The sequence below is a fragment of the Hippoglossus stenolepis genome, chromosome 10, assembly GCF_022539355.2.
Source record: "Hippoglossus stenolepis isolate QCI-W04-F060 chromosome 10, HSTE1.2, whole genome shotgun sequence".
Classification (NCBI taxonomy): Eukaryota; Metazoa; Chordata; class Actinopteri; order Pleuronectiformes; family Pleuronectidae; genus Hippoglossus; species Hippoglossus stenolepis.
In genome coordinates, this window is record NC_061492.1 from 16,134,515 (window position 1) to 16,146,927 (window position 12,413).

At 42.8% G+C, this 12,413-nt stretch overlaps 1 protein-coding gene across 1 annotated transcript in view; it reads right to left on the reverse strand.

Annotated features, from left to right (window-relative positions):
• LOC118116366 (AT-rich interactive domain-containing protein 1B) overlaps positions 1-12,413 on the reverse strand; it is a 176,153-nt gene that overhangs the window by 139,804 nt on the left and 23,936 nt on the right. Inside the window, exon 2 of the mRNA XM_035168042.2 lies at positions 11,178-11,378. Coding sequence (XP_035023933.2) covers positions 11,178-11,378 — 201 coding nt within the window. The remainder of the gene's footprint in view (positions 1-11,177; positions 11,379-12,413) is intronic.

A 12,413-nucleotide genomic window follows, 5' to 3' on the forward strand; every position in this document is an offset into this window, starting at 1 on the left:
ATTTAACAGCAACTTATATTGTCAAACCTTTTGTGACTAAATTGTTTTCCTTCTGAATTATAGCAAAAGCTCCACTGTGGAAAATACAAAACCAGATAGAGGAAATGCTTTTATAAAAGATTTCTTATTATAAAAAATATCTAAAAATCCTTTTCCATTTTATTTTTTCTCTAGATATTTGTACCATTTGTCTCATTTTAAGTTTGTTTTTATTAATAATTGATGCGGTGATTCTTTCGAGTGTTTGAGATTTGCTTTCTCTTTCGACTGGTTTGTGCAGCCTGTGGTAAAGATGTTGAAATTTCACAATAATGCCTGAAACAACCGAGAACCAAAACCTTACATCTCTGATACTGTGAGCTCAGTACTGATGTTGTGTGGGAATTTTACTTTTTCCTTTATTATAAAAAATGTACTTACAATCTGTCAGAGAGGTGTGAACAACAGACCACACTTAGTTTGCCAGTGAATCGTAGAAAATGAGTTAGAATACGACAATATGGCTTTTAACTTACGGATACTTGCTTAGTACCCGACACACACAAGTCCATATATAACAACAAGATGGTGACTGTGTTGGTCTGTGTTGTCTCTGATGTTATGAACATCTCCTCTTCTGCAACGTACAAAGTTGACATCTAAAGACACACTTTAGTCCTCCCACATCTGAGCTGAGCTGACAAGAGGTTATCATTACACTCAGGACCAAAAAAACAAATCAACCAGCTTCTTCGGCTCGGTGGGGTGATAAGATCAGCCGCTCGTAGCTAATACCACGACGAGACGTGAACGCCAGAGCTGGGTTGTGAATTGCAGGCGAAGGTGAGTCCCTTAACGAAATGCGAGGCGGCGGCGGGAAGGATGAGCATCAACGGTCTCATGATTAAACATAAGGGAATGAAGGAGGAAGGAGGAGGGGTAGCATCCCTGAGCTCGTCATCGTATCTCTCTCCCTCTCCCCAAGGTGACGGTGCTCGCCGTCGCGAAATACCTCTCTCTTCCATATCTCTGTCGCTCGCTCCTCCCCCCTCCTCATACATCGGGAGGCCCTTGACACCTCAGGAATGAGCTGCCCTTGGATGAGGGACAGAAAGAGTGAGGGACGGGGGGGGGGGGGGGTGGCGTGGCGGGGTGATATACAGGACTCTCATACATGAACCTACACACAACACATCAAGCCAAAACCAATTATAAAAATAAAGCAACGCAGACACAGTCGGGCAACAAAGACAAAGCAGACTGCAGATGATTTGCTGGTATATATTGTATGAAGCATGGTGCACTTCATATACTGTCGGCCTTTTTATTCCCAAATGAAAACACAAGCCTATTCACTTACTTATCCACCTGGTGATAACATCAACATCACACTGACGGCGAGTGAAAGCAAACAGATAGTGTATCCATCGACTGATAGACACACAGGCGTGTCTTTTTTCTCTATGTTTTCATCTCGCATCCCTTTCTGAAGACTACCAAACGTTGCTCTCTGCCCCCGTCTGTCTTTCTTTATTTCTCCCTCTCTCTAATTCTCTGTTTCTGCTCACATCCACTGATGGAGAAAAAGGGAAAAAAAAGCAGAGAGGCGGCTCATAGCAGAGGCTTTTTATTGCTGGCTGGCTGCGACTGGCGGTGGCTGTGTTGTTCCAGGCAGAGTCGTAATGGACATTTGGAGAAGCAGAGCAGGGCAGGTTAATGCTCTCTGTAATGTGTGTGTGAACAGCGATTTATTTTTTTTCTATTTTTTTTTCCACAAGAAGCTCTGGGCCCGGTGCCACCAGCTCCGAATGTTTTTCCCCTACTAAACTACTGACCCCAATCTGGGGCCAAGAAAGACAGAGGAGAGAGGGGGAAATTGAGAAAGAGGGAGAGAAATAAAAAAAAAAAACATGAATGAGGGGTTCGGTGGTTGAGTTATAGCAGGTTCTCCCAAACACAGTGTGAGAGAGTGTGTTAAATAGATCACTGATCACTTGAAATGTTTAACACAGAATTTCTCTGAGTTTGTACAAATTTAAAGGGGAAAAGGGGAAAAAGAAAAACTGGATCCAACTCAAAGTAGATTTGGCCTCAACAGATTGAAAATAATCATCATTAAATTACAAAGCAGAGGAGAGAGGAACGAAGGCTCATGACATTGGTAAACATCACAATTCGGCACAAAATAGCACTACAACGTCTTTCAGATCAATCATTTCAGCACAACGGCGGCTCGGCTCGTTTTTCCAACGCTCGCTGTGATGACAGGCTCGAACTTGTGTAGGAGTCGTGTCAATTACATTTGAACAGGGAGGGAGGGAGGGAGGGAGGGAGCGAGTGGAGGTGGTGGTGGGGGCTTCCAGTTGAAACACGCTTGTTCACCATTAGCAGTCGACACCAACACAAGAGATTATCCTCTGTATTTTACATCCCCCCGCTGAGAGGCTGTCTTCCTCGGGATGCTGGCGCTCAGACATACTGCCATGTTAAATAACTGTGACACGGTAGGTTTGTCGGGGTCCCTCAGGTCAGTGTGGACACTGTACGGTGCATTGGAGATGAATCAGAGGCTGGGATGATGGGAGTGAAAGGTATACAGGCAGGTGGGCATATGTTGTCCATGACACCTTTGGAGGGATCAGCACTACAGACGCTGACACACAAGTGTTCTTCACTAAGTCAACAACTGAACCTTCAGTCTGTTCTGCTTCATTATTTGACCTCTGACCTCGGCGACAAGAGGAAACAAGACTGTGACAAACTGAGAATCACAGTAAACATGACTCAAGTCTGTTGTGGATCAAATTAAACATTTAAAATGACCTAATACTTAATAATTCCTACATGTCAGCTAGCTTGATTATAATTTTTTTATTTCACTCAAATAAAGAGACACATACACATCAACAACTTGCTATGTTTACTAAAAGGATCTTTAAACCTGTCTGAATCATAGACTGTATATAAAGATGAATGACGTGGCTCCACTTCCTCCCAAAGTCCAGAAATGAAACCAAATTATTGCGGATCCAAACGGGGCCATCTTGCACATTTGGAGCTAGAGTCTGCGCTCAGGCTGTGGTAGCAAGGTCTCACTAACACAAGTGCTCGACCAATCGCAAGATAGTCAAAGGTGTTAATCATCAAGTTTTTATAGCATCAAATAACTAATTGAAACCAAACTTAACGCTGTTTTAAGTCACTAAAACCTACAATGAATTTGTCTTTGTCTTAACCTTTTCTTCTGACACCAGATTCTCAAATGTTAACTGCATGTCACGTCTCCTCACTTCGGCGTTCTAAAAACTAACGCCCAGAAACTGAGATGCTGGGGCAGACTTGACCCGCGCAGAAATCTATCTCTAATCTGGATGAAAACTGAGATGAATTCTCGCTGAGCCAATTAAAGCAGCAACTAATCCCCTTGTAACTCGGCAAAGACGTAAAGCATCCCTTTCTTTCCTCTCCCTCTTCCTCGCTCCCTCCGTTTCGCTCCACTTTCATCTCTCTGCTCTTTTATCTTACCAATAGGCACATATATAGAGCGCTGCAGACACAGAGTGCCGAGCCTGGATCTTTCACAAAAAAAAAAAAACATGCGCCGGGTGACGTTTTACACCTCCTGCCTGCGTTCAACGCTAAATTATATTAAATTCCACCATCACTTCACCTGCCTAAACGAGAATAATGGAGTTTGCAGCTCATACAACTAATGCAACAGCATGAATTAACAGACAGCTGGGTATGTAATCTAACTAATGGCTCACATGAAAAACTACAATCCACTGGGTCATATCTTATTTATCACAACTTAATCTTATTTATGATGTGTGTGCCATGCTCATCCTGAGTGGATAAAAAAATCTACTAATAGATGTTCCGTGGTGCTCTCTCCTTTTATGTTAGATAGTAACGTACACACACTTTACACTGATATAATTGATAGCATCACTTTTGTCTGTGAAAGGGGGAGGGGTCCGCTTTCCACTTTCCAGTTAATGTATAGCATCATCTCCACATGGCATGTGATTGGAGAGTCACTCTGCAGCAGCGGGGTAATAAAAGTTACAAATGAGCAGGCTATTAGAGTCATTGACGTGCGTAGGCTAGCTGGCTAATTAATTGATCCTGAAACTTCATCTATTCTTCAGCCAGAGAGGAACCCCTTAATTAATCAGCCTTTTCTATATCGTTGTCCTTCGTTCTTTTAGTCCTTTTCACTGTCCTCTTTTATCCCCTCCATCCCTTTCTCTCTCCCTCTGCCCTAATGTCTAGTTTTTATTGTAAGGTGCCCACAGTCCCATGTGCTTGCAAAGAGTGCAGGTCCGGAGTTGTGGAGTGTGTATCTTCATGTTTAAGTCTTGTACCTTCAACAGCGAGCCTCTGCTGCTTCAAGATCCTTTCACAAAGAGAGGGAGGGGTGTGATGAGGCTGGAGTGGTCCCCTTTGTACCCCCTCCCCTCCTCTTTCCCCATCTTTACTGGCAGAGAGGGCTGATTTATTGGGGCTTCCCAGCCATCCGTCAGAGCCTGCAGCGCTGGCTGCATTAACCCCAGAGACAACCCCAGCACCCGGGGCCCCTAAGTGCTTCCAAGTGGCCCTCGCTCTTCCCATCGGCGAGGAACCCCCCTGCCAGGCTCAATCAATGCCATAAATTACCCATCTAACTCCCTAAAGTCGATATCCCACAAGAGGATGTTTGGACTGGCGAGAGTTTTTACAGCTTTTTGTTTTAATGGAAACTTAAAAGCCTAATCAGTACTTTGGGCCCATGTAAAGTATGTTCACAAATTCTTTCATAATTTATTAGCATTTGTGTGTTTTCCTTTGGTCAGTGGTCAACAGTCCAAATGAAGAATCCAGACAAAAATAATAGGAACATCCCAGGTGGAGATACTAAAATGAATAACGGAGGAATACAATCGATTCAGCTGCTTCGGTTTCTAGGCCCTGGTCCATGTTGGCTCAGTCTCACACTGCACTGGTGTACTGGGACAACTGAAAGGGCCGAACCATTATTAATGTTATAAGCAAAAACTACGGCCAGTGTAAGAGTAAGTTTAAGTTCAAAGCAGAGCTCCTTCAGTGACTTCATGGTAAAGTGAGAAGAGTTAATTAAAGAAGACGGATTCAAGGTTTCACTTAGTTTATTGAAAGGAAATAAGAAAACCGCTGAGGGTGAATTAGATCAATAGAGAATTCTTTCATCATTTGTAATCACTTTTGTAACAATAGTCAAATGAAATAATCTGTACACTGGAGAACACGAAGGCCATGAATAAATATTTAGATTTTATTCCTCAGTTATAACTAAATACTAGATGGAAGAATTTAAACCATACTTCAGTTCAGGGGCTCAGGTGTTCTTTACTATTCAGTTGTCTCAGTAAGTAAAGAAGGTGAGGTAGCTCAAACAATAATGGGTCCCTGAAACTGGAGCAGCAAAATGGAATTCAGCCATCATTCATTTTGTAGATATATAATGTATTTCCTTAGAATTACTGACCAGAGACTTTATTTACAGCAACCGCATATGGCAACAGAAGGTAAAAGGCCTGTAGTTTAAATTCCCTTTGTAGTTTTTGTTGCGAGGCCGATACCGATGTATTGGCCAATATGCATAAAGTAAAAAGTGGATGATTCATAAGACTTCGTTATCAAACCATTATGACAGAGATATTTAAAGTTTAAAGTTTTTTCAGTAAAATAAAAGTTTTATATATTTATATCAGCACATGTCGAGAGAGATAAACGCGGATACCAATATGTCTGTGAAAAGCTCTTGCTCTTGGCCGATCTGATCTGCTAAGCCATAAATAGGTCAGCCCCTAGTTAATACAAAATCAACAGTTACGTTTCAACTGTTTCAAATTAAGACCCCTCTAGCGTTTCAGTTGAAAGAAACCCTTCATTTCTTAACAGGGCTTTTATTGTGAGACATTTGCATGCATTCCATATGCAACAACAGCTGGATAGGATTAAAGGATAACAAAGCAAAGATGATCGCAATGAATGAATCAAACGCTACCACTATAATCCATAACAACAAAGTATTGAACATAGCAAAACTTAATTGTTGAGTTTATCACGTTAAAGCAGTAGAAATGCTGTTGTGCTAAACATGTATGCGTCTAATACATATGACGTCTGAATTGTTTGCATCAACCACACCATTGGCCAATAGAGACCTTTTAATTGACTATGGTTTTTTGTATAACGAAATACAGTGTATTGAAATATTATTAAAAACGATTTCATTTTTCAGTTTTGTTATTTTTTGCCAGGTTGATTATTGAATACAAAAATCATCTTTACAAAGAGAGCGCCACTGGATAAAAGGTGAACGAAGCCCTGAAGGACAGGAGGCTTGTGAAGGGGTAATGTGGTTTGTATGGACTGAACAGGCAGCAGGTCGGCCACATTTCCACTTGACTTTAAACGCCCGGCTTCTATTAACATGGCCCAGTGTGTGAGGAACAAACAGCCAACACTGGTAATGATTTCTGCCTCACACCAAACCCTGTCCACACACATACAAACATACACACACTCCGTCCTTTCTCTCTCTCCCCCTCTCTCTCTCTTTCATTTCCCAGGATCTGTTTTTTTTCTCCTACTCTTTCCCCCACTCCATCACCCCTCCCCTCTTTTCACATCAAACACTAATGTTTCCTTCAAATTCCTTTTCCTCTCTGTCTGCCAACTTTGACATCACAGGAAATTACGCTCAGAATTGGCGGCGCTGGTTTTTCCTATTTTTTCTTTTTTGCTTTCAACTTCATTCCACTTCCCAAACAGACACTTCTCTCGTGTGGCCTGTCATCCCCGAGACACCAGCCTCCTCCTTCCTTCTACTTCCTCTTCTTCCTCCTCTTTTTTTTTTCTTCTGCTGATATATTTGTTCTGGCTCCCTTCACTCCTCCCATACACGTCGTCGGTTACACTCTTTCAAACGTACACTGTGTCTCTCACTTCTGTCTGACACATCCAAACTGTCTCTCACACGCTCGCACGCAGATGCAGCGTGACGCTAACTACACCTAATGCACTTGCTGGGCTTATTTTCTTGAGGCTAATAGGAGAGGCTTTTTTTCTCTCTCTCTGCGAGACATCAACAGTGAGATCGCTGTCTGTGCTTGCCTCCTATGACTGGATTAAGGAAAGGAGGCCATGAGCAGAATACTTAATTGGTGCTGAACTGCGGGGTTAAGAATGTGTCAGAGCATGTGTGAGAGTGCCTGTACGATCACATCAGCCGCTTGTGCACAGGTAAACTGGAAAATGTCTCCACAAGCATATATGTGGCTCCAGACATTATGCTCGAGGGCCTGAACAGGTAAACACGCTTGCCCAGAAACGATGACTCAACCCGGACTCGAGGGTCAGCCATTGCTGCTGGGTTACAGATGCTGTGAGTATGTTTCCATGTTCACCAAATACCAATCCACCGTGAACAGGAATAAGGTAACAGCTCAGTGACAGTGTAAACAGGAATTGTATGAAATGAAAACTATATAAATGATAATATATCCCCTGAGTTGATGACATGTGAGTGTACACAAGTCACAACAATTTAAAAAGTGATAAATAATCCTGTTTGGGTGATTAAATACTACAAGTACAGTTCCCATTCTAAACATGCCTGTTTGGAAGAGCTGTTCACCTGTTTATTCAAAGTTCAGTGAAGCTTGACTCAGTACACAGAACCCGATGAGTCCGAGCTGCGGCAGAGTGCTGGTCGCCTGTTGTTTATTCAAACTTTATTATTATTATTGAAAGTATTGTTTGTCCAAATTGCAACAAATTCAACACTGCACTTCCTTGGGTCCATATGCCAAGAGCAAAGCCAATAAGGTGAATGATTCTTGAGATATGCGAGCTGCATTCAAACAGATTTCTGGAATTTGTAGATACATGTCCTACTTACAATTTTATACAGCTATCTCAAGCTATCATTAGACATGTCCTCCAACAGAGTATTAGTGCCGTATTGGAGGAAAGAAATCTAGATTTTCAGAGGAAATAGAGAGATAAAGAAAATAATATGCATACCTCCACCAAGGCCAAAGAGTCCCCTTAAATTCAATCAAACTGCATCAAATTTCACATACTCCTAGATATCGGTCCTCTGAATATGCTTAATTTTTTTTCCATCTAGATCCATGAATTATTCCCCAGAAAATTTGTGAAAACATAAAAAAATGCCCTATCTCACAATGTTATATAAAAATAAAAATAATAATAATTCCTGGATCAGCCCCCTGACCCGGATCCACACCAAACTTTAATGGATTCTCCCCTGACCCATACTGTATCCTTCCTCTGAGTTTCATGGAAATCCATCAAAACATATCCTCCTTAGCAGAGAAAATTAATAAGAAAGATGCTCTTCATTCTTCGTTTCAATGCAGGTGACTTCTGATATTCAGACATCTTCTGTTAATCACCCTCAAAAATTACATTCAGTCTAAAATTACGACTTTATTTTTGTGATTCTATGACTTTATTCTTAAAATATTATGACTTTATTTTCCAGATCTCTGATTTGTTTTTCCATCCGTAGTAATATCTAACCAATCAACATTTTTTTTTTTAGATATCCATCATCTCCATATCAATACAATGCAGTTAAGCAGACTTGTGTTTGTGGTTCTCAAAGCATCATATGATGGCAGTGTCCTTCTTACTCTTGATAATCCAAAGACCTTCTCAGGGAATCTTTAACCAGAGTGGTGCATTAATCAGGTGTAATAACAGTGGTTCTAAGTGCATCCATCATATATATGAAGCTGTTACAAAAATGAATTCTGACGCTGCGTTGGGAGTCTTACGTAATAGGACGAAGGTGAGCCCCCTCACGTATCCAATACCATCACAGCATGAAATGTATGTATTGCTGCAGAGTCCGTATTTAATAGGAGTGGGGCTTAATTTTAGCAGGATTTAATCATAATAATGAAAGGCAGTCAAAGAGGAGCTTTTGTTCCTCTGCTAAAACACACACACACACACACACACACACACACACACACACACACACACACACACACACACACACACACACACACACACACACACACACACACACACACACACACACACACACACAGTCGCTCAGTCCAGGGAAATCACAGAGATAGACGTACACGCACATCTTTGTTGACGTCACGTTGCCTGGCAACATCCCAGCATGCTAGGCTGTGACAAGCTGAGGTCGCAGCCCTGAAGCACGATGCATCACGGGGGATTGTGCGTGCCGCGTCTTAACATAACCCACAATTCCCTCTTGTTGGTGGGATTGTCCCCCGCAGCTGATCCTGGGACAGTTTTTTCGCGACGTTTGAGGTTACGTAAGAGGGTGGGGCGTCTGATTCCTCCACCTTTCAACGCAGCTGAAATCATGTCCATCTTAATTGCGCCTGGTGCATCTTTTGATATGTAATTAACAGTCACTTTACGACTCGATGCACGCTATATTTTGCAGTACACATCTGGAGCATTGATTTTTTTTTAGCCCGCTCCTCCCTCCCTGATCAGACCCATGACCGCTTTTCTGTAGGTGAGGCTCATTATGCTCATCTGAGAGTGTGGAATTAAACCTCCTCCTCCAAACTCATTACTGTGAGCTAGATTTCACCGGCTGCAGATAGGCACTGCGGTGGTGCTGCTTTTAAAGCCAGAGCCAGATAATTAGAAACTTTAGAAGCGCAGTTCCCATGGCTATAGCCAGAGTGAACAACTAATTCTATTTGAACTAATTACGTTCCATAGTGCTACGCTGTGATTGCTATGCTGACGCTCTGCATCCCCTATGTAATACGTCCGAGGATTTCATCACTGAACAGTACCAGGGATGCATTTTTGTGTGTGAGAGTGACTGTACGTCATTATGTGCTGCATTAGTGTCTGTGCACAGCACGTCTGCAAATACTGTATACACCCCTGCTTGCTCCCAACTGTGTGTATTTTCACTTGCTAAAGCCCTGAGCAGGCTCAATGATGCTTATTTTGGAGTGTGTTGACATCATCAAAATGCGTCAGAGGAGGTTTAGACCTGAAGCCTTAGTAATAAAGTCTGACATGAGGCCTCCCTCTTAGATCACAGTGTAACTAGTGAGAGAAAAAGTTTGTTACATTAGCATTTACTGGCCTCTTGCCAGGCCTGTACGATTATAGCAGAAACACTGATTACACATCAGTTTTCTTTGCTAGTGCATGTACGACTATTTGTACAATATTTTCAGACAATGCAGAAAGTCAGTCTGTCAGTCCATCTGTGTTTCCCTCCTTCTCTTTCCATTTTTCTCTCTCTGTCACACATTCTCTCTCCGTGGAAGCTTGCTTGCAACCATGAGAGGTGTACCAGTACAGACCAACAGACCCAGGCTGACTAAATATAGCAGGCAGCCTGTGACAGCAGGGGACACTGTGCTTCCCCCCAGCCCCCTGCTTCTCTTACCATGGCGCTCCGTGCAACAGTTTCACTACAAACTACAGCCATGGAGCTAAATTGTCTTCCACATGCGCAGGAAAATGTGCAGAAAATGTGAGACAAAAAGATTAGACACAAAAACACATACAGTGTATAGTACACACAGAGTAATACACAGCATACTTTTCTCTCTAACACACACACAAACACTTCCAGTCCAAATAGCATTCACTTAGGACTCAATAAGGCAGACAGAAGCACTATTGTCTCTAACACAGGCCTTTTGTGTTGCACAGAGACTGTGACATTGGTCTATGTTTACTACACAGTGAGCATTCCCCTACACAGACATACACAATTAAAATCACATGCATACAACAAAATCAAACACACAAACACACGCACACAAAAATAATAATAAAGGATACAAACACTCCACCACCAAGCATGGAGATATGAACAACCTCACACACACAGCATCAAACTCATCTCTCGGAGGGGAAGTGAGTGATGAAGAGGAGTGACAGCACCACATGCCAGGGTGTGAGATGTGCTGCCTCGTACGTTAGGCTGCGTCTCAAATTGAACATGTCAAGCCTTCGGGGTAAAATCGCTGGAGGATGTTCACGACGAGAAGCGAACGTCCCACCGCAATATCGCTTATAACACCAGCCACACTATCTGGCGAGGGGGGCTGACTCACTCCCTCACAAGCCACAGTGAGACGCGCAGTTGCGGCTGCACTGTTTTGGGTTTGTTGACATACCTGCTGTTGAGGGTACTGCATGCCACCCATCATCTGACCCCTCCCCTGCATGCCCATCGGATATCGGTGCGGAGGAGGTGACGTGTACGGCTGGCTAGGGGGGTAAGGTCCGCCCCCTGGCTGCTGTGGAGTGGAGTAAGGATTGTTGGCCATGCCGTACAGCTGCGATCGCTTCATAGCCATGAAGTCCATGGAGGACACCTGTGGAGGAAAAAGAGGGATAAATGATGTGTCATCCGATCTTCTCTCTTGGACAATATTTCACACTCATTCATGACGGTGCTTTGTGATCATGTTAGAGGCGTTCGAGCGATTTCATCCACCGTCTGCCAAGTTGGAAGCCCAGACAGAAGTCCACTCAATGCACACACTCCAAACCACAGCCACCATTGATTTATTTTAGAGCTGCACAGCCAGTGGAAGCCTTAACTTACTATATACAGGTCATAAACTAACAACAAATGGAATCAAGTAGAAGCAAAGATGTAAAGTTTGCTGGCGGAGGGCCAAAGCAAAATGATTTAATTAAAACCTGAAGCTTGTATCTTTGTTTAAATGTCTGGAAGGGTTTTAAAAGAGTTGTAAATGTTGTTTAAAATGATAGGAAGCAATAGCAATAAAACTGCTATGGCCTTGTTCCCACAACCACAGTCCCACTGCCAATATTCACTGTAGAGCACTCCCTTCAACAGGCAGAAATCTTAATCTTTACAATGAGTTAATAGCTCTTGTTAGTTCAAATTAGGAAACAGGTAAATTTCGAGAGTTTGGCCGGAATCCAAGAATTGCATTTCAAACTTTATGGGTTTGAATCCCCCAAAGGGGTTTCAGAGCATTCAAGGTACCTGCTCTCCATGCCACACCTTTGGAGCTACAGTATATATAGCTTCTTATAGGAACACAAAAAAAACAGAAAGGGAAGTTGTCAAGGGCGATTTATTCCGTTGTAAGTATTTCTGAGACTTTTTAGGGGTTGTCTGGGGTTCTCAGCCATTGCGAAACTCCGGTACAGCGCGTCGGGCTAATGCTAATCCGTCACCCGTAGCGGCGTGTTTGTCTGTCTGCCGGGTAGATAATGTGGAGTTCTTCTATCTTCCCTTTCCCCTCTCATGCTTCCTCCCTTTTGTCTCCGCCGTGTAGGATCATGTGTGATTTATGACATTTTGCTCCTACTGTTTCTTACACACACACACGCACGCACACTCACACTCACACTCACACACACACTCACTTCTC